Raw genomic sequence first — 19,925 nt, 5'->3', positions numbered from 1 at the left:
GCGGACTTTTGACTATGGTCTTTATCTGTTGGTTCTCACAAAACTCTGTGCCAGTCCGCCTCTTTGGTCTCATTATCCTCACCCCAGGAGTTTATAGCATGGCTCAATGTGTCTTTCGGCCACAGTGGGGCGAAATTTCAGACAAGAGGGAGGAAGTATTCGCCGCTGATATTTTACCGAGGACGCCAGGAACCGCGCGCATATGTAAAATGACGTTGTGACGTAACAATACGGCGACTCCGTAATTAACGTTTTTGCTAAAACCGATAAAACCGTTCAAGGTGTTGGTTGGGACTTGTGCTGTGTCTTTGGAAGTAAGAAGAAGAATGTATGAGGTATGCTACAGGTCTAAAGTTAGCTGTAGCCAACATTAAAATATACTGTACTAGACCATACAAGTGACATTAAATACATTAGAAAAACAGTAGGCTACAGTTTCCATGTTGATTGTTTTTTTTGTTGTTTTTTTACAATAACAATAAGAGGTCAAGATTTTGTACTTGTTATTTAAATTAAAGATTGTTAAAGATCACATACTTCACAGTTTTAATATCCCCGTATAGCTTAAGTGTTTTTAGACAAACTTGCTGATTGTAAAAAATTGTGATTTTTAGGGTAATAGAAGAGCTTTCTTATTTAGTATTTTCAATAGAGAGGATACATCCTTGAAACAACATTTTTGTCAGGGGCAACCAGTTATTCCAAACATCAACCAGCCACACTGTAATCTGTCAGTGAGGCGATTGATGTGTGTTCATGCCCCATGTGAGGTTTTTCTTTCACCTTTCTGCAGGGACTATTTGATACGGTCATCGAATCCACCTTGGGGGTGTCATGGCTGCTTTATCCGTTTCACAGCAAGGAGATACAGTACATTCTTAAGTGTTCTCTTTGCGCACGTTTACTGTTACATCCTCTATTGTTCTAATGAATTACAGGAAGGACTGACTCTGTCACTCTTGAGGTATCATCAGATTCAGATTGATGCCTATCGTTCAGAGAGAGTGCAATTTGGTTGTGGGCGGTGTGTATAAAGATCTGTTCCAGGGTGATGAGGCCGAGCTTCAATGGTGCAAACCAACAGCAAAGCCCTTTAAAACACTCCTCATGTCCTCAGAGTACTGGAGTTACATCCAGGTAACAACTGTTTCTCTCACTGACAGATGGTTGCAGGATAATCCCATTGATTCCAGAGACCAGAGTTGGATGGTAAGGGTGAGTGCCTGAGCCTCAGTGTCTTCTTGGCTGAAGAAAACTGGTGAGTCCCCCTGCTCTGGTGCCAAAGAAATCTATTTTTCTTCTTCATTTCAATGCTCTTATACTTTAGCTCAGTGATCGATAAACTGTCTGGACAGGACAGCATTATGGGTAACATGAGACTCCTAGTCAATGGTTTGAAGACCTGCATTATTAGTGCCTGTATCACACATGAAGTAGAGAAAGGTTGGCTTTGTAGCAATTAAGTTAATGCCCCAGCTAATACAAAACATAATGTAAATGCTAATCGTATTTATAATTGTACAGGAATTATCACCTCTAGATTTTATTATACAATATTTTCCACATGTACATGATTTTTACATATACAGTTTTCGTTAACAATCCAGAACAAAACATTCAACAAGAAATTAATGAAAAAAATGACAAAAACAGTAAAAAGCCTAACATTTAATATTCAACCTATCAGGGAAACGTAGCAGTGAGTGATACGGATCCATGAAACTACAACACTGAGATGTTTTAAACCTTCATTTTGGAGCTAGCTAGATACTTTAAAACGTCTACTAACAAAAAAAACCCAAATTGCTCTTGTACAGTGAAGTTTCATTGCTTTGTTGTCCAGCAGCAGCCTTTTTTCTTTTTTAATGGAGTCAGGTTGACTTAATGTTTCAGCCTGCTGCACAATAAAATAAACGATTGACTTGTAATCTATGTGATGGCTCTTCTGGACTGACATTTTATGTGTAGTTCTTAATTTTGACTGATGCTTAATAAGTAGCACCACTCAGCAGGCTATCACCCCTGTGACAGAGAGCAGACTCTGGCATGTGTTGGGGTTCTTAGGTTATATGGTGACAGCAAAGTGTATTTGTGGATGTTTACACTTAATGCATGAATTCCCTGAACACAACAGAAACATGACAGAATAACATAAATGAAGGATATATGACGTGTAAAGCATATTGAAAATAATTGAGAAAAATTGGCTCTTAACTACAAAACGTATTCGATAAGGGATTGTTGTTACCGTGCATTGTGACATTTTTTTCTAGTCGTATACGAGGCGTTTTTATTCCCCATGTTTTCAACAGGCAGACAGGCTCGAGGCCTTGTACATAAAACATTTTAAGATGAGGACATTGAAATGTCAGTGTGGGCTATTAAGACTTCACAGAAAGCTGTGTGTAGTAATATCTGCAGGTGTCCAAACACTGTCTCAGTGGATGAGTTAACCAATACTACAGAGCAATATATTTGTTGTATTGGCACAAGTAACATGCTTCTTCTTATAAGTGTGCAGATTAAGGACAAAAGTTGGAAAGAAAGCTTTTATAATATTGTGTGAAAACCTCACGGCTCCAGTTTTGGTTTTTACTTCAGTGGATTCAGTTCATCAAGTTAAGATTCTTTTTTAATTTAACAAACTCTGTAGGTTTTCACCCACCAACAGAAATGCGCTTGTGACTTATGTGCGCCTAAAGACGTGTAATCTTGAATGACACAAATATAAATGAGAGACACATTATTAAAAGCCAAATCATGTCAGATAATATGGACATCTTCTACAATTATTACAATGAATTAACATCAAAAAAAGCCACACCAGGCCTAAAAGACATCCGTCATCCAGGGAGATTTCCGGGAGGCTGATGGGTCCTAAAACACTCTTACTTAGATTGTCTGTCACACACAGTACACAGTTGCAATCACACACAAACACACATTTTACATTTACTATTGTCTTCACCTCGACTGTGGAGTCTCTTTGATTTCAGTTCAGTTATGATAGTACAGTCAGTCTTGCGCAAAAATTGTCTTTTCGATGTTGCATTTTAAATCCGCACTTTCAAAGTTCTTTCCATTGGTTGAAACTTCTCACCGCTGACGTACTGTTTCTGCATCACTAAAAGCTATATGCAGACGATCTGCTGGTTTTATGTGAACTCTCGACCCCCCTCTCCGCCATAAAGGTAATTATTGGTTCCGGCTGGTTGGACATACTCCTCAGTTTTGTCCCAGTCTGAGACCCAGCCTCCTCCTCCTCCTCCCACGCCTCCGCCTCCGTTGGGATCCGCTCCCTGGTTCATGGCTCCGTAGCCGCCTCCACCACTTGTGCGATACAGCTCCTCTGTCTCATTCGCTAGCTCGTCCTCATCCAGGATGCCGCATTTCTCATCGCTCAGCTGCTCAGGCTCCGCCCAGGCTTGCTTCTCTCCCGATGCAAAGAGGCCTGCAGCACAGAAAAGAGACAAGTTCAGTCTTAAGATAAACACAATGTTAACCAAATATACGGAAAATTGCACGAATAACAATGCACAGATTGCTTCATACTTAAACAGACACTGATGCTCTGGTTATGTATGAAACAGCCTAAAGAGAAGTTAGGAGGTGGATATACACACCATAAAATATAACACCTCCATAATGAACCAGCGAGGCGATGAGAAAAACACCCTGCCACTCCTCCCGCGTCTATCAATAGAGGCAGAGGAGATAAAAATAATAAAAAGAGGTTACAAGCACAAGAAAATCATTTCTTTAATTTTCTGTTATGACTTTGAAATGAAGATATTGTAAAGAGATTCACACATTAAATCAAACCAATCAAACAGAGGCTTGCGTTTAATATCGAGTACGAATTAATCGAGTACTCGAGTACTCGTTATTGGCGTCATTATTCGAGTAACGTTACACTACTCGCGCACCTGCGCATGCGTTGTTTTCAGCTAAAGTAGTTTAACTCCGCTACATGCACCATGTCAGCCGTGACCAGAAAATTGATGTGGAAGTACGACGATAACGTGCTGTGCAAGATATGTAGTGTTAAACTTGTACATCATAGAAATAACTAGTTCGATGTTAAACCACATGCGCTTGAAGCACAAGGAGAAGCCAGACAACAGGCAGTCTCGCACCACATCATTAGCTAGCCCTGTTAGCGTCGTTGTTAGGATGCCAGAGGGGAGAAGATTAGCCTGCTAATAACGAACATGGTGACTGGAGATATGCTCTCATTAAGTGTTGAGGAAGGAGGCGGCTTCCGTGAGCTGATGGCGTTTGTTGAGCCGGAGTACAAGCCACCACAACAGCTACAAGAGTGGAAAAAATGTGAGTTATGTGTTAAGCAACAGAGAGTCCGCTACCGCTGGGACGTTTGACAACGGAATGTAACAACCGCGTTAATTGAAGGGCCTGTTCAGGTTGTTTAATGTATTTGAAATTGCACTTGCTTTCTATTGTTGGCAATGTATTTACATTAATGTCAAAGCATTAGATAGTAATGTTCTCTTATGTCCGACATATTTTTTTAACAGTAAAAAATAAATAATTTGCGAGCACTCGATTACTCATTCATGAGGTAATTAGATTACTCGAATATTGAGATTACTTGAAATGTCCATCCCCAATTACTATCAGATATGCAAAACTATCAAACTAAAAAGAAGTATTTTTGACGAAGTTACACCTCATCTTTTCTTTAGAAAGCTGCAAAAAAACAAACATGCATGTTTGCTCAATAATTTATCATAATAGGGCGCTGGTTTAGCTCGGTTGGCAGAGCAGGCGCCCCATGTACAGAGACTACAGTCCTTGACACACGCTCGACTCTCGGTGCATCATTTGGTGCATGTCATCCCCCACTGTCTACTCCCACATAGCCTGTCTCTCTCCAGCTGTCCTATATAATAAAAGCAAAAGCCCAAAAAATAATCTATGCTAATAAAAATACACCTTGTGACAACAAAATAAGAACAGAAAATTGTTTAAATGTGTATTTTCCAAGGCAATACATTCTCACCTTATGCTTTGTCATGGCACCAACTATAAGTGGGCAAACCATACCCGACAGAGTACCAACACCGTTGGAGATACCCATGAGGATGCTAGCGTAGCGTGGTGCAATGTCCAAGTGGTTGACATTAAAACCTTATCAAGGAGGAAATATAATATTAGAACATTTAGGAAAGTGTTTGATATTCACAAGTCATACTAATCCTAATAGTTGTGAGCAAAAAGGTTTAAAAGAAGGGGGGGGACATATGTTTTCACCTGAAATGGCAAAGCCAGAAAAGCCCACAGCGAGGACCAGGAACGTAATGGCGACACCTTTCGTATGAGAGAAGCCCACAACCAGCAGCAGCGTTGCCTCCATCCCGAACCCTGGTGCAGACAAGTGAAGTAGCAGAGACACGTGACTTAAATGTGTTAAAACATTAAGTCTCACTGCAAGATGTTTTCTTTAAACCAGCTGAAGAGCATTTTTCTTCACGCCCTGTTCTTCCACCTTTTCATAAACTGCTGGTGACTGAACAGTTGTTAGACCGGCGCTGACAGCTTCCCTCACAGTGATATCCACACTGTACGCTTCTCCATTTCAATGCAATCGATTTCTCTCTGTAGTTCAAAAATAGCCAACAGAGGCAGCGTTTCTGCTTTACAGTGAGTCATCATTTCCTTTATTTAAGCTGCAAATGTTTTCTCACTACAGCTTACTTAACACTGTTATTAACCCTATAATTAGCCAACGAGTTACCTTGTGTTTTTAAGGTGTGCGTGACCTCAACAACCTTCTGGATAAAAATAGTGTGCTAAGAAAAGCTTCTGTTGATGTCGATTGTTATTAGATTTTCTTACCTCCACAGTTCATCATTTTCCTCACGTTAGTGGTGGACATGATCTGGTTGGAGCGCAGATAGTCAGCAAGCTGGCCGCCAATGGGCACAATGATTGTCATGACGAGGTGGGGAAGTGCAGAAACTATGCCCACCTACATGAGAGAGATGAGTCTTTGTTACAGATTGAAGACGAGGGGATATGCTCATCAGGTTAAAGTTGGAAAGCATGTTATTTTTCTTTTGGAAACCTTTGTTCCCTTTGCAGTAAATCACACATAATCCACTGTAATGCCCACATTTAGTTTCAGTTACCTTGCTGATCTCGAACCCAAACACCTCCTCGAAGTACGCAGGCTGACTGATGAGGAGTAAGTAGAAGGTCCAGCTCCTGCAGAAATTAGCTACGATGATGGCGTACACTGGCATTGACGTAAAGAAGGCCCTCCACGGTGTGTTGAATTTCTGTAAAAAGCAAAAATTTCACTTATTTTATTGATTTTGACTGAGTCGGAATTGTTTCGACTCATAGACTGTATAAAAAGATGGATGACATGACAGCTTCCAAACCCTCTCTATCGCCCCCTGCTGACTGGCTGCAGTATAACTCATAAAGCCCGCCTTCTCCATGTTAACAGATGGGACATGGCTCAAAATATAAAATCAAAATACACGTCAAATAAGTTTTTCTCAAACATGGTTTCTGTCATTATAGTTAGTTCTTATCATGCTGATTTACGTCCAAGTGTTCATTTATCTGACAAGTTTAGTTTCAATTAGTTATTTGAGGCTTTCAAAAGGATGATTGACAGCTCTGTTGACAAATACGGCTCCTGCAGCCGATCTGTTCCTGATTAGCAGAGTAGAGGAGGAACGGTGAGAGGAGACGTAACTAAAACAATCACTACAGTCACTGAAGTTTACATATCTGTCAACGTCTGCTTCAGACCAACACAAGTAAAATACTGTTAAATACGGCGAAATTCAGAAATTCTTTGCCATTTTTTTCCGGTGAGTTAAGTGTGTGTTTTGGTTAGCAGAAGTGGCTACGGCGGCTCCACCCACCGATCGCTACTGCGCAGCTCTGGCTCAAAATTATGTCACCATCACAAGATGGCAGCGCCCCGTCACAGGGGTACTTTGCCTTCAATTCTGTATAATGAGAGCAGATGGAGAAGCGTCTTCCATCTTTATGTACTGTTATTTTTTCAAACACATTGTTGTACAGTTTCTTTAGTGTGATCGTTTATTTTTCAAACATACAGGCATCAGAAACCCGAACATTGGGATCAAAAAGGGGATGGTTGCAGTAAACAGATTAGTGTTACTTGAATGCATGAGTAAAGACCCGAATAAGCAGAGGTTTTTACTAATATGAGTTTCTAAATAAGTCTTTGTTGCTTATATCTTAAAGAGGGGGTATTATGCTGTTTCACATGTTAACACATATATAATGTTACAATGTTGGATGTCCAGACTAAACGTGGGTGAAGTTTCAAATCTGTAGGTAAAAGTATGTTGGAGTAATCCCCAGGCCTCTCAGCTCAGTCTGCAGGCTGCTGTGAAGGCCAGGTTTCACAATGTTTGTGACATCACAAAGTGCAGCTTCAGCAGGCCAATCACAAGAAAGTGGGCTTGTAGGGGCAGGGTTTCTTAAAGGGACAGAGCTGACTGAGTGATTTCGGGAAGAGGCTGTATGAGGGCCTGCACAGAGCACCAGTGTGAGAAAAATGAGGAGTTTTTTGAACTGTAAATTATGCTAAGCTACTCCACAGGTATCACAGAGTGAAACATGAAGCTTGATATTAGCATAATACCCCCCTTTATGAAATTATCACTGGTACTTCAAAATTCAATCACGATGAAGTTTGACAACCTTTAACCTCAGCCCAGGTTAACTTCCTTCTTGCTCTTACTTTGCTTTGACTCTTTACCATCTCTACGCTTTATTAAATCTACATCCTGTCCTATTGTTAAAATATTGGAAACAAACAATAATGCTAGACCACATTAGTACTGTCAAAGTGATAATCTCTCATTTAAATAAATGTCTGTCACTATCTATCGCCCAATGAGGTAACACAATGGTGATTGAGCCTATGGCCCACTGATGAAAGGAAAAAAATCACAAGCGGCGCCCAGTTAGTGACGTGTTTTCCATCAGCCAGCAGTGGTTGGTCTGCCGGAGAGGATAGGGGGAGCTAAGCGGCTCCTTTTCCGGTCTCTGCAAGTGTTGCGAGTAAACAGTAATCTACTATGGCTGAACAAACAAAGAAAAGAGCGATGACTACAGATACAACTTAAGATACAAAATAAGTGAAATTCCAAACAAGATGAAACAAATTCGACGCTCAGATGAAGGCAAACATTCTAAGAAGGAAAGTGACCCTCAGCGAGGAACATCAAGAGTTACGAACGTGGACGTCACACATGCAACACTGTCTGGATATCTGGGAAGTGTGCGCCCGCAATTACTGTAAATCACCATAGGTGCCGCCAAAGAGATCTTCGAGATGTCCACTTTAAAATGGGATTTTATAGTGTTTGAATAATGTTCTGCCTGTCAAATCTTAATTACTGACCGTTACTGCATGTTGAGCCGACTCGCCAATGCTCTCCTCTATATATTTTCTCTCCTCATCGGTGATGGTGGGATGGAGTGCTGGACTTTCGTAGGACACCAGGAACCAGAAGCAATACCACATGACCCCAAATGTTCCTGCGAGGGAGGAAGGAAGGAAGACAGACAGGGAGAAGAGAAGGCGTTATGTAAGTGTCAAAACTAGATATTAAAGGTCATAGAGAACAAGCTGCCAAGGAGACAGCTTGACTGTAGCTGCTGCTGTACAGACTGGGATTTATGCATATTGTACAGCTCCAGTGTAAAGTCTATATATCTGATTGTGTTAACCTCAGGGTCTCTTACCGTAGACATAAAAGACAGATGACCATCCGGAGTACTGGACCAGGATTCCAGCTAATGGCATGGCAATCACAGCCCCAGCATACGAGCCTAGAGAAGGAGAAACATTGTGTTTAGTGCTGCAACTAAAAATTACTAATTAATTAATTAATCTGCCTCTTACTTTGTCACTTAACTATTTGAGCTATAACATGTCAGAAAATAGCTGAAAAACTGCGGCTTTGGGTTTTTTTGTGCTGTTTGACGTTGTTTGACGGCCCCACACAAAAGACTTTTTAATCACTGTCATGTTTGACAGAAGAGCAGCAACTCCTCATGCTGGAAGCTGGAAGCAACAAAGGCTCCGCGCTTCGCTTGTGAAATAACTTACACGTTTAATCTATAGTATAAATAGTTGTAGCTCGGTTTTCTTTTAAAATCTTACCTGATGAATTCGCTAACCGTTTTGGCTCTAAATGTGGCAAGAAATGTCTTTTATTGTGGTAAAAACGTCTATTGTTTAGAGACAGAGAGGAACAGCACAGTGATTATGACTCACCACAAAAGGCTGTCGTAGCCAGGCGACTTCTCTCAAGAGGTGGAGCCCATTTTGCCCAAATACCATGACAGGCGGGATATGAAACTCCCTGTGCGATGGGGGGAGAAAATCACACTGTGAGAAATGTTCTATATAGAATATAGAAATATTTCTTGTGTTAAAGAGAAAGCTATAGCACCTCCACAAGTCCTTGAAACACCCTGACGATGATAACGCAGCCGAAATGCATCCGTGCTGCTGCCGGGATGAGCATATTCAGGCAAGACGTGGCCACTATAGCGAAGCCAAACACTCTGGAGGAGGAGAGAATAAAGGAAGAATATTCAGTATGTATACAGACATGTACAATTATTCTATTCATACCAGAAAAAAGTGGCTTAACAGACCTGTTTGCTGCAAACTTTTGACAGATGAACCCTCCTGGGATTTGAGTTACTATGTACCCCCAGAAGAAGGATCCGTGGATCATCCCCACTGTCTCTGGATCCCAGTCAAACTGAGCTTTCTGTGGGGACACAGGGAGACAAGTAAAGTGAGAAGTAATGCAATCTTCTCATGCTAATGAATTACAGTTTAACAACTAAACTCAGTGAGGTGATTAATATTAGATTAGGTGGGATAACATGCCGCTAAGCTAAAGGAAGAACAATAACAGCACTGAATTATTGATTATAGACTTGACCCCTGACTCCACAGCAATGCGCCTTCACATCACTTATCTGGGCCAATCCTTTAACTCTGACTGTGACATTAACAGACAGACATTGTAAGGAATCACTTCTTTGCTGACAATTTCCATCTTCATTAAATATTTACAACAATTAAAGTAATAATTTCGAAGATTTTTATTTAAATAAATGTCTGTTGAGTCACTATCTATCGCCGAGTGGCTGCGGCTGCTTTTCCGGTCTCTGCAAGTGTTGCGAGTAAACAGTAATCTACTAGGTCTGAACAAACAAAGATCGATGACTACAGATACAACTTCAAAAATAAGTTAAAATACAAAGAAAAGAAACAAATTCAACGCTCAGATGAAGGCAAAAATCAAGAGTTGCCGTGGACGTCACACATGCAACACTGTCTGGATACCTGGGAAGTGTGCTCCCGCAACTACCGTTAATCGCCACAGGTGTCGCCAAAGAGAACAGAATTAAGATGTTCGAGATTAGCACTTTAAGTTTGGTACAGAATTTGAGGATCTTGAGATCACAAGTTATTTTCTTATCTCAAGAAAACCAGCTTTGTTATCTTAAAATTACAAGATGATCAGCACAAAGGTTGTTTCCTCTTATCAAACGTATAAATAATGTTCCCTTTGGGGGATTGGATTTAAAGGGTCTTACTCACACCATAAAAACAGCTCCAGACAAAAGGTGCACATAAAGATAAGTAATCTAGAGATACAATAATATAAATGTGGCTTGCTGTTGTTGAATTTTCGGCTCAAAGCAACCTCAAAGTGTTCCCACCCCCCTCGCCACCACTCACCACTATGACCTCCTTGTTGTCCCTGAAGACGGTGTGGCTGTTCACCATGCTGACGATGGCCACGCCCAAGTTACATCTTATACCGAAGGAGATGCAGAAGCCAATGCCGGAGAGGATGGCGATGATGTAGCGCCTCGGCAGGCCGAAGCACGTGCAGTCCACCACGGGCGCCTCCTTCTCCTCCACCATTTCCGGCCGGCCCTCGGCCGACAGCTCGATGGTCTCGCCATTTTCCTGCTTCTTCTCAAGAGCTCTGTGAAGAAAGGCGAGTGGAAGAGGTAATTATTATGACGTCGTTGGTTGGTCCCAGAAATGTGACAGTATGGTTTGTGCTAGCTGTCAGTCCAAACATCCCTGGCTGTGTTTTGCCCTATTACGGCAGCATGCCGCAGAAACAATCTTTACAATACAAACCAAAACCAAAATTATACTTATAATACTTAAGGTAGTGTTTGCTGATCCACTCCATGTAAACAGCTCGTTAGAGGGACAGCAAATCCCTCATCAAATATAACGATTATTAAGCCTTAAAGATAAAAGACTTCACGTCTTCAATTCAAAGTCACCTTGCCTTGAATTATAGTCCTGTTTAGAGTCAAATTAGCGTTAAAGCAGGCGCTGATTAAGGACATGGCTTGTGTGTATCCACCCTGTCATCCAAATAATGCACCTCTTGTTCCCAAAAGCCAAGATGGCGACAGCTAAAAGGCCGAACTCCAGGCTGGTTGATGTCACAGTGGCAATGGGTGACGTCACCTCCCCTTGTTTCATTCAGTTGATATGCGTGTTAACAAGAGTCAGTAAGGATACTCCCATGGCATCCTTCAACCGCTGGAGCTCGCTGACAAGACTTGTTTCCTTCCTGTCTTATATTTTTGGTTTTCTACTGCAGACATTCATCTCCTGACAGGATCATCCGGCAGTGAAGAATACAGTGTGCGTAAAAGTGTTTACAACAACCTCCTCTCTTTTGACCAGCGTTATTCCTCTCTTTCTGCTGTTCGCTCAACCCTATGTTCATACTGCCTGCTGAGAACCCCTGAGAAACCATGACCTCTGCCAGCCTGCAGTCTAACAAGCATCAAATATGTATCTAAATGCAGCACATCATCTATTAAACATGGCATGTGCAATGCTGCGTTCTCAGATCAGACTTGAGCACTGCAGGTGCTGAAGATGGAGCACAGAACTGCTTTTATATTAAAGCTTTATTTATTATACATTTGCAGTTTTTATATATAAAAGTTAAAGAAACTACCCCAGTGACATTTGTCTGGTAAATGTAATGTGCAGCCATCGTCGTGAGATGCAGTATAAGAGTTGTGTTGAGTAACACGTATCAGTAAAGTCCTGCAGATTTTAGCCAAACATCATCCAGCAGTGCTGAGCACAAATAAAGCTTGAAGTGGGGGATGGTTGTTTGTTTTGGAGACTCATTTATTTGACAGCAAGTTGTACATGACAGGCGGAGATAAAATGGAACAGGGATCCCGGGCTGGATGTGGACCACATTAAGGTGTATTATGATTCTTAGTTGAGTGGCGCCACATTAATAACAGTACTCCCACAGAGGCTGTTGTGAACATCCATCATGATCGGGATGGAAATCTGGACCTGAAGAGCAAGTATCGACTGGATACTGTATGTACTGTAAGATTGACACCACATAAGTCACCACTCGGACCAACAGCTTTTTTTGTTCATGGGATCAATATATGGAAAACTTTACCTACAAACTGGGATCATTTTTTAACTCAAACTGAAAGTGTTTTATGTAGTCATGTGATCGTGTACTTACTGTATGATAGTTTGTATTGTTCTGTCTGTGTTATGTGTTTCGTGCTGTCACTTGTATATTTGTTATTGATTTTTGTATATTAAGGGCCAGTGTCCACTGACAGCGTTTTTAGCCCTGGCAGTGCCCACGAATTTCAGAGCAACACTAAACAGTTTCCAGCCCTAGAGCTGCTGCTAATGCCAGGACACGATTCCTTTCCATTGTTTTTAGGTTTTCATTCAGGTAAAATGTCCTTGAATAAAAGCAAATATTAAGCAAACCGAGCAATTTAAAGGCGACTTAACTACCAAGGGAAGCTGAAGTAACTGCAGACAACTTTCATAACCTAGCGACAGTAAGCGCCGGTGAGAAGCGCTCTGGAATTGAGGTCGCGTGGGCGCTGCCATTAGTGGACACAGGCCCTTAGGGACGGGTGTTGCAAATTAGCTTTGGCTATAAATGCTGTAGTATGTGACATCAGTTTACATGCATAAATAAACACATGAATTCTAAAACATATCCAACAGTTAGCAATACACTAAATTTGTATATTCAGGCTATCATCTACAGTGTAAAGCTTTGCTGTTTGGAAATTTTGACATAATCGCCAAAGTCTTAACTGCACGTCACTACAAAAGAAAACATTTCAACAAAATGATTTTTAAACTTTACACAGCGTGATGCGCTAAAAAGTTTAAAGGACAGCATATTTGAAAAAAACATTAAAAAGTAACTCATTTCCCAAAATGCCTTTTTCCTTATTTACAGATGATGGTGCAAAGAGTCAAGACCAAGGGCAAAGACCTTACAAACTGATTGTATTAGCGTGAGGACTCTAACAAACACTATCAGGTCACTATAGAGGTAAGGACAGTCACAAATACCCGGGAAATAAAATCATCTTTTTACTGAAGGTCTTTCTACAACCGTCATGGCTGCTCACCAGTGTCATGAAATGTACTTCCTGTGCTTGACAGGAATCATGTCATGGATACGAACATATTGGGTGACTGGGACTGGACTTTGTGTCTGCCAACAAACCGTCTCTAAGCAGTAAGCGAACTGTGTAATAAAGGCTACACAAATATAAAACATACATGTTACTGTAAGCAGGGGTTCTAACAGTCTCCGACACTGATCAAGTATTAATGATTCTCCCTTTTGAATTATTAATATCTCTGGCTCTCTTGGACTATTTTTGTCTGAGCGGGCCCCTCTCTTCATTCTTCCTGTCTCCTCTTCATCTTTAAACATGGCTTTTATCGCCAACTCCCCTGACTCACGCATTGTCTCACACAGTCCGCAACATTTCTTCAACGCCAGCATCCAGAGCAGTCGCATCCTTTCTGCAATAAGATGCCCACATTTTCACGTTGTTCTGCAATAAAACCGTATATCTGCTGCAGTCACTTTTCATGACTGAGCCCGAGTTAGGAAAATCCGTTGTAATCCTCACAAGCTACCTGACCTTCTCTCTGTCGCATACGGCACACTGAGGTGAGGTCCCAACACGTCTGTGAACTTTATACACTTAATAACAAAAGCAGTTTTACATCTTGATGTAAGAAAGCTGATTTTACACAACCTGTTCTGCTGTAAGTATCCCTGTCTCTCTATCCAAGTTAATCTCTTAATTCATACGTCAAGGGCAAATGTCAGGACAGTTCAGCCGCTCGGGTCTGAGTCGAGTCAGCAGGCTGGAATCATAGATTTTTATGAGAGAGAGTCGAACAGCTCCGGAAATTGTTTAATAGATGGAACACTCTCCATGACACCACCACAAAGGACCTGCTGGAGTAAGTCTAGTAACACAGCAAAGGTCACCGCACAGCACGGAGAAAGAAACAGCACTTCACACAAAAGTTAAATTGACATGTTTTTGATAATTTTAAACATAGAGAAGACTTGTAACGATTAGTTGATTAATCACTTATATCTGATTTATCTTATAAGTTGAAAGTTAAAAAATCAAAGTTTTTCTTTGTGCTGTCATAATGGTGAATTAAATATTTTTTAGTTTTGCACAAAACAAGATATTAAGATTTCAAGATATTAACTTTTTAAGGACATTTGATGACAGATTAATCGAATTTGAAACAGATTATTTGATTAGTTGCAGTCCAAACATAGACAGATGAATGGCAAGAGCCTGTATTTGTGTTCTCCCTCCGTTTCTCCACTTCGGTTTTGTCACATTTATGTTGCCGTATAACTTCCCGGTAGGTAACTATAAATGATCTTAATCGAATAAAATCGACTCAAACAGAACTAAAAGAGGAATAAAAAGAACTTTTAGTGTTTAGGCTCTCAACCTGATTCAGCTCTATAGCTAAAATCAAAATACAAAATCTAAAATCAACACAGAGCTATCAATTATGTGTGCTGTCCCCGCAGTGAGCCTGCCGATCGTATTGCGTGCAGAGACCAGCACCGAGCAAAGGGCCGCAGCGCGTTACGCACGGCAGAAAGGTATCGAGGGAGCACCTGGGGGCACGTGCAGCCTGCGGAAATGAGAGCTTATAGGCTGCTCTGGACTCTGTCGTAGGTCGAGTGGCCTAATCCTGGCTGGCTGTGAGGTGAGGGAGGGGGGGCAAGATGACGAGCTATCGGGCTACTTAAGGGGGTGGGGGAGAAAGAGAGAGGTGGCCAAGGTGTACGGCCTGCAGGGATTTACGTGGGCCGACAGCTTGGACGAGGAGAGGCTATTTCTGGAGAGGATTTAAGTGTTTAGACGCTACATCAAATCCCGAGAGAAAGAAAGGGGAGTCCATCAATACCAGACTCCTGAATACCTCACACACCTGCTCTCAGCGGGGAAGGTGTGTCACGCAGTTTGTTGCAGCTAGCTGAGGAGAGGACGGTGTGGAAGTTCTCCAAAGCTCGCATTTGAATCCTTTACGCACGTTCCTTGTGAATCCAAAAAGTCCACACGGTGTCATGCGTCCATCAGAACCACGCTCCAAAAAGAAATTCCTCGTTTTGGAAAGTTGGAGCTTTTCCTAGAATAAGGGTTAATCAAAGTCTCCCTAAGCTCACTGCCCCACAGTGACAGGTGAGGCAGACAGCGCCCTCAAAGGCCCGTCTTAGAGTTTAACAATCTTATAAAACACACTCGAGCTGAAACATACTGCTTGATGGCTCAGTTATGAAAACCTCCACTCTAAAGTATGACAGTGCTCCTGTAATCTGACAATGTGACAGCTCTGCAGAAAAGCCTGCAAGAATTGAATCCAGATATTGATCCGACGCTTCATCTTACACTGATAGAACAGTTTTAGCCCGAATGAAACATTAATCTGGTTATTTTTTCCTCACATGCACTTATCACAGAAAAGGACTATATTTAGCTTGAAGGCCATTTCCGGCTCTGGAGTCTTTTATTATCTATTGCATATCTGCAGCTTCTCATAAAGTCGTAAATGATGTATGCCAGTCTCTTATGTGACAGATTCAGCAGCCTATAGAGGGACAGATGTGGTGCCAGGTGATCCAAGCCCACGCTAATCCAGGCCTCTGGACGGCTTGATCTTTAAAGGAGCAGTTAACTTCTCTTTTAAGACAAATACTCAAACTAAAATCAGGTTTCAGCAACAATAGATCGCCTTCCAGTAGAATAATTAAATTGCAAATTTGGACTTTCTTTCTAACATGAGAACGCCTGCAGTCTGTCTGCTTTTCAGCATTTTTTGTTTGTCCAAGAGAGATTTTACGTACCCGTATATTTTCCCGAGAGTCTTGGCAGCTACGGCCTTAAACCTGTCCGGCCGGATCTCCATCCTCACGAGTCCAGGATCCGACCAATGTGCAGTCTTTGCGCGCTCCCGATTGAGCGCCCAGCCTTCTCCTCTACTCCCTCCGCCCCGTGTTCCTCACTCACACATAAAAAAAAAAAAAAACTTGATTTAGTTGATCTCCAAACTCCTTAACGCCCAGTCTCCTGTGTGGAGGAATCAGCTACACCGACTGTCCAGAGATTAATCAGCTTCATTGAATAAAATCACCCGGACAAACATTGTCAGCTCCACTTTGCCGGATTCCTAAACGTCCTAATGAACTTCTTTTCACTCTTTGTTGTCCTCAAAGGTTCACGCCGCGCTGGAAGGCAACTTTCCACAGGATTCGTGGCCAAACGGTGTCTCTGGCCGTGGTCCTGAAACCAGATTACTGCTGCCCGCGCGCTAATCTCTCCAAGTGTGTGTAGTGAGTGGATGGTAGCATGTCACTTCCTTCCCCGCAGCACGGCGTTTTAAGCGCTGACGGCTATTCTTGGAGCGCACAAGCCTTGAATGGAGAGAGTAAACAGTGTGCGATCGAAGCATATTAACAGAGGTCCCAGGTATTTGTGAGACGGGAGGGGCAGGCTGGTCCCGGGACCCTGGAATGATCCTGGATTATTTGCCATTTTATGACCTTTTTTTTAAATATAAAAATCACAATAGATCGAATGTAGAATTCTCTGTAGGTCCATAAGAGTAAAATAAAATTTAAAAAAATCTCAGCTATTAAACGATAAGTTCCAGATTTGGTCTTTCTTCTGCGCTGGGTGTGCCGTGCGCCCTGTGCGTCACGCCAACAGTGGCAGAGCGGCCATAGCGCATCATTGCTGCACTTGTGTGGGTGCAGAACCGCCCTAAAATGTATCACACTGACTTGAGACATGTGACGAAACTATAAATAATAGCGAGTTGAAAATTAAATATAACTTGTATCATAGTGATGTGCCATTTACAGAATTTATGTAGCGTGTTTACCTCTTCGAAAATGGTATCATCTACCAATGTGCAGACTTGCCGGTATTTTAAAGTGAGATCTTGTGTTGTAGCTGGGTCTGCTCCAATAATAGTGACAAAAATTGCCCAAAAAAGGCTATTTTTTTTTTTTTTAAACGAAGGCATTTTGACAAGGCACAACAGGAAACGTACAATTATAAATAATGGCTGAATTCCATTTAGCAGCTTCAGTTTCTGGGCCAATGTTTCGTGCATGCTGGCTCACTTGTACACCTTAATAGTATGGAGCCATTGTTAAAGTTTTAATCAAAGCCTGTGCTCCTCCTATTATTACAAGTCATAATGTCTGCTGTGAAAATAGTCCTGTAACTATACCAACCTGCTGATTAAATGAAGACGCCTTCATATCAGCTTTTTTCTTTATTCCGTATTCTCAAAGTTCCCATGTGTCACAACCAAACATCTTAAAGTCTAAAAATCAGTGGATGAACTTTATGAGAAACTGGGAGTAACTACCTCAACATTAACATCTGCAGTATCTAAAGATGCCAAAAAAAAAAGGTAATTATCAACTTTTGCCCTAATAATCAGCAACTCCTGCTGGTGTTAAAGGTCCTAACTGTTGTACTGTCTTATTGACTATAAAAGTTAGACATAAGCAAGACGCCATTTTTCCATTTTAAGACTGTTTATTTTTTCCGGTACCTAACAGCTATGTAAAGTATGGGTGGTGTTAGTTAAAGTGCAAGAAAGATCTAGTTTATCGTAGCTGTTAAAACAAACGGCACAGGTGATACAGGTCATACATGTGGTTGTGCTTCACAGGCAAAGGTCTAGGGGAGGTAAATGGTGGTTATGAGCAATGATGGATCATGGTTAAAAATTCCCCATATTCTAACTGTTTCTAAGAAGTGGACGTAGCCCTTGGTTTTTCAGTAGAAGCCAATGCTGTAGTGCCCACACCCTGCATTCTTTAGTATGGCCAGCAGGGGGAGTCGCCAATGGTTGTAAATAGAAGTCCAAGGTAGTAAAACAGATGAGAAGATGACCCCACTTCTCAGATGATTTATTACTTAAGAAACAATTTCCTAATGACTAATCACAAGTATCAAGTCTTCTTCAAGCAGCATGATGTTTTCTTAAAGTTACAGCACTTTTCAGGAGGATAAAGCAGGTCATGCTTTAAGGGTGTGGCAACATTTTGATTGACAAGTTGCTACTGCAGCAACCTGTCAGCACATCTAGAGATGTAGCAATGTGTGTCCTACCTCTCGTCCAAATATGGTTACTAACAAACTTAAAGGCTTCAAAAAAGTGTCCACAAACTAACGAGTGATGTAACCAGGGTGATGTCCACTTCTTATATACAGTCTACGATTCATATGGCGGCCGATTTACTCTAATGTCACACTTAGGCGAGAAAGCTAAAATGCTTTTTTGATGTTGTGGTACCACCTTCCAGGTTTGCAAATTACATAAACGTAGGAAATCTGGCAAATTGCTGTAAATTCAACACTCCCCCATTTATAAGCAACTGAAAAAACAACGGATGGTGGATATTGGGCGGGTCATTGGTCCAAATGTCATGGTAAAACATTTTGCAGCTCAATAGCTACTGTAAGACAACAGATAACTTTATCAATCGATCCTCGCTTTCTAGCTTCCTAGCTAACACTACAGTTCGCTAAGGCTAGCTAGGTTAGCTAGCTAGCAGTTATGTCAGATAGGAATTGGCTGAACACTCGCGTTAGCTTTTGTGACTTAGCTGTTGGCTGCTAATGAGTTATCAAACATGTTTTATCTTAAATAAAGAGAGCTGTCCTTTCAGATATTATATATATTTAACAGTTTGTATACGTTGACAGGATTAACAAACGAACTCAGCAGCACAACATTAAAGCTGCATTTGAGCGTCCCACTCTGAGAGTGACAAGAAAAATGGCCGCCGTGTCAGTAAGGTGAATGGACAGATTTGGTTGTAGCAGGTGTATAACATTTTTCTGATATAGCGCATGACATTATTTCAATGTTAGAACTCTCCTTTATCTTCTACCATCACATGTTGTCCCTTCTTTTCCTCTGTATTTTACTATTGTTGCTAATTGTTGTCGGATGTGTATAGATTTAGGATAACAACCTCCATATTCATTAAATAGCTAGTTAAGCGTTCGGTGTCAGATGCAGCTCCTCTCCAGATCCTTGGCAGATATCGTTCTCAGAGAGTGAGAGGAGAGGAAGAGGGGAGGGAAGGGCATGGCAGAGGGAGGGGGAGACAGGCTGGGTGGCACAGAGATGACGGACGGAGTGTCTGAGAGCGAGCCGTAACCAGCTCTCCGCACGTCTGCTGCACTGGAGGCAGCAGAGGCGTGGAAAAACACGGGGGGAGGATCCATGGGGTCTGCGGTTAAATCTGGGTACAGAGATTGAAGAAAATTAGTTCAGATATTTAGATATATCTATAAGACACAAGTATGTTGGTTATGTTGCTGTGTCTATATTTGACATCCAGTGTTGGCTGTTGTATTTCCTCTGCTTCTGAAGCTTCACCATGCAATGTCACTATTAGCGCCCTCAAGTGGCAGCAAGGAAGAAGTGCAAGGAACAGAAAACTGGCCTGTGATGTTTTAGAAAAACT

General features: G+C 41.6%; 1 protein-coding gene across 1 annotated transcript; it reads right to left on the bottom strand.

Annotated features, from left to right (window-relative positions):
- Positions 1-1,527: 1,527 nt before the first annotated feature.
- LOC138593285 (vesicular glutamate transporter 1-like) lies at positions 1,528-16,336 on the bottom strand. The gene is made up of 13 exons (XM_069664223.1): positions 16,275-16,336; positions 10,784-11,036; positions 9,682-9,800; positions 9,474-9,588; positions 9,296-9,383; positions 8,761-8,847; positions 8,417-8,553; positions 6,150-6,299; positions 5,857-5,989; positions 5,272-5,382; positions 5,021-5,148; positions 3,624-3,693; positions 1,528-3,451 (listed from the first exon to the last, which is right to left on the bottom strand). Exons 1-13 carry the CDS (start codon positions 16,334-16,336, stop codon positions 3,156-3,158), a joined length of 1,749 nt encoding a protein of 582 aa, XP_069520324.1. The 3' UTR covers positions 1,528-3,155.
- Between the last annotated feature and the right edge of the window lie 3,589 nt (positions 16,337-19,925).

The sequence above is a fragment of the Semicossyphus pulcher genome, unplaced genomic scaffold, assembly GCF_022749685.1.
Source record: "Semicossyphus pulcher isolate SPU_LCO1_2020_fin unplaced genomic scaffold, fSemPul1.0.p SCAF_16, whole genome shotgun sequence".
Taxonomy (NCBI): domain Eukaryota; kingdom Metazoa; phylum Chordata; class Actinopteri; order Labriformes; family Labridae; genus Semicossyphus; species Semicossyphus pulcher.
This window is presented reverse-complemented; position numbering and strand designations above follow the sequence as displayed.

What these genes read in the sequence shown, in the direction of transcription:
- LOC138593285 (XM_069664223.1), bottom strand. Translation starts at nt 16,336, where the DNA reads ATGGAGATCCGGCCGGACAGGTTTAAGGCCGTAGCTGCCAAGACTCTC. An exon ending in TTGGGTTCGAGATCAGCAAG is followed by an intron (nt 5,990 to 6,149) that starts GTAACTGAAACT and finishes TCTCTCATGTAG; the next exon opens with GTGGGCATAGTTTCTGCACT. An exon ending in TTCTGGCTTTGCCATTTCAG is followed by an intron (nt 5,149 to 5,271) that starts GTGAAAACATAT and finishes CTCCTTGATAAG; the next exon opens with GTTTTAATGTCAACCACTTG.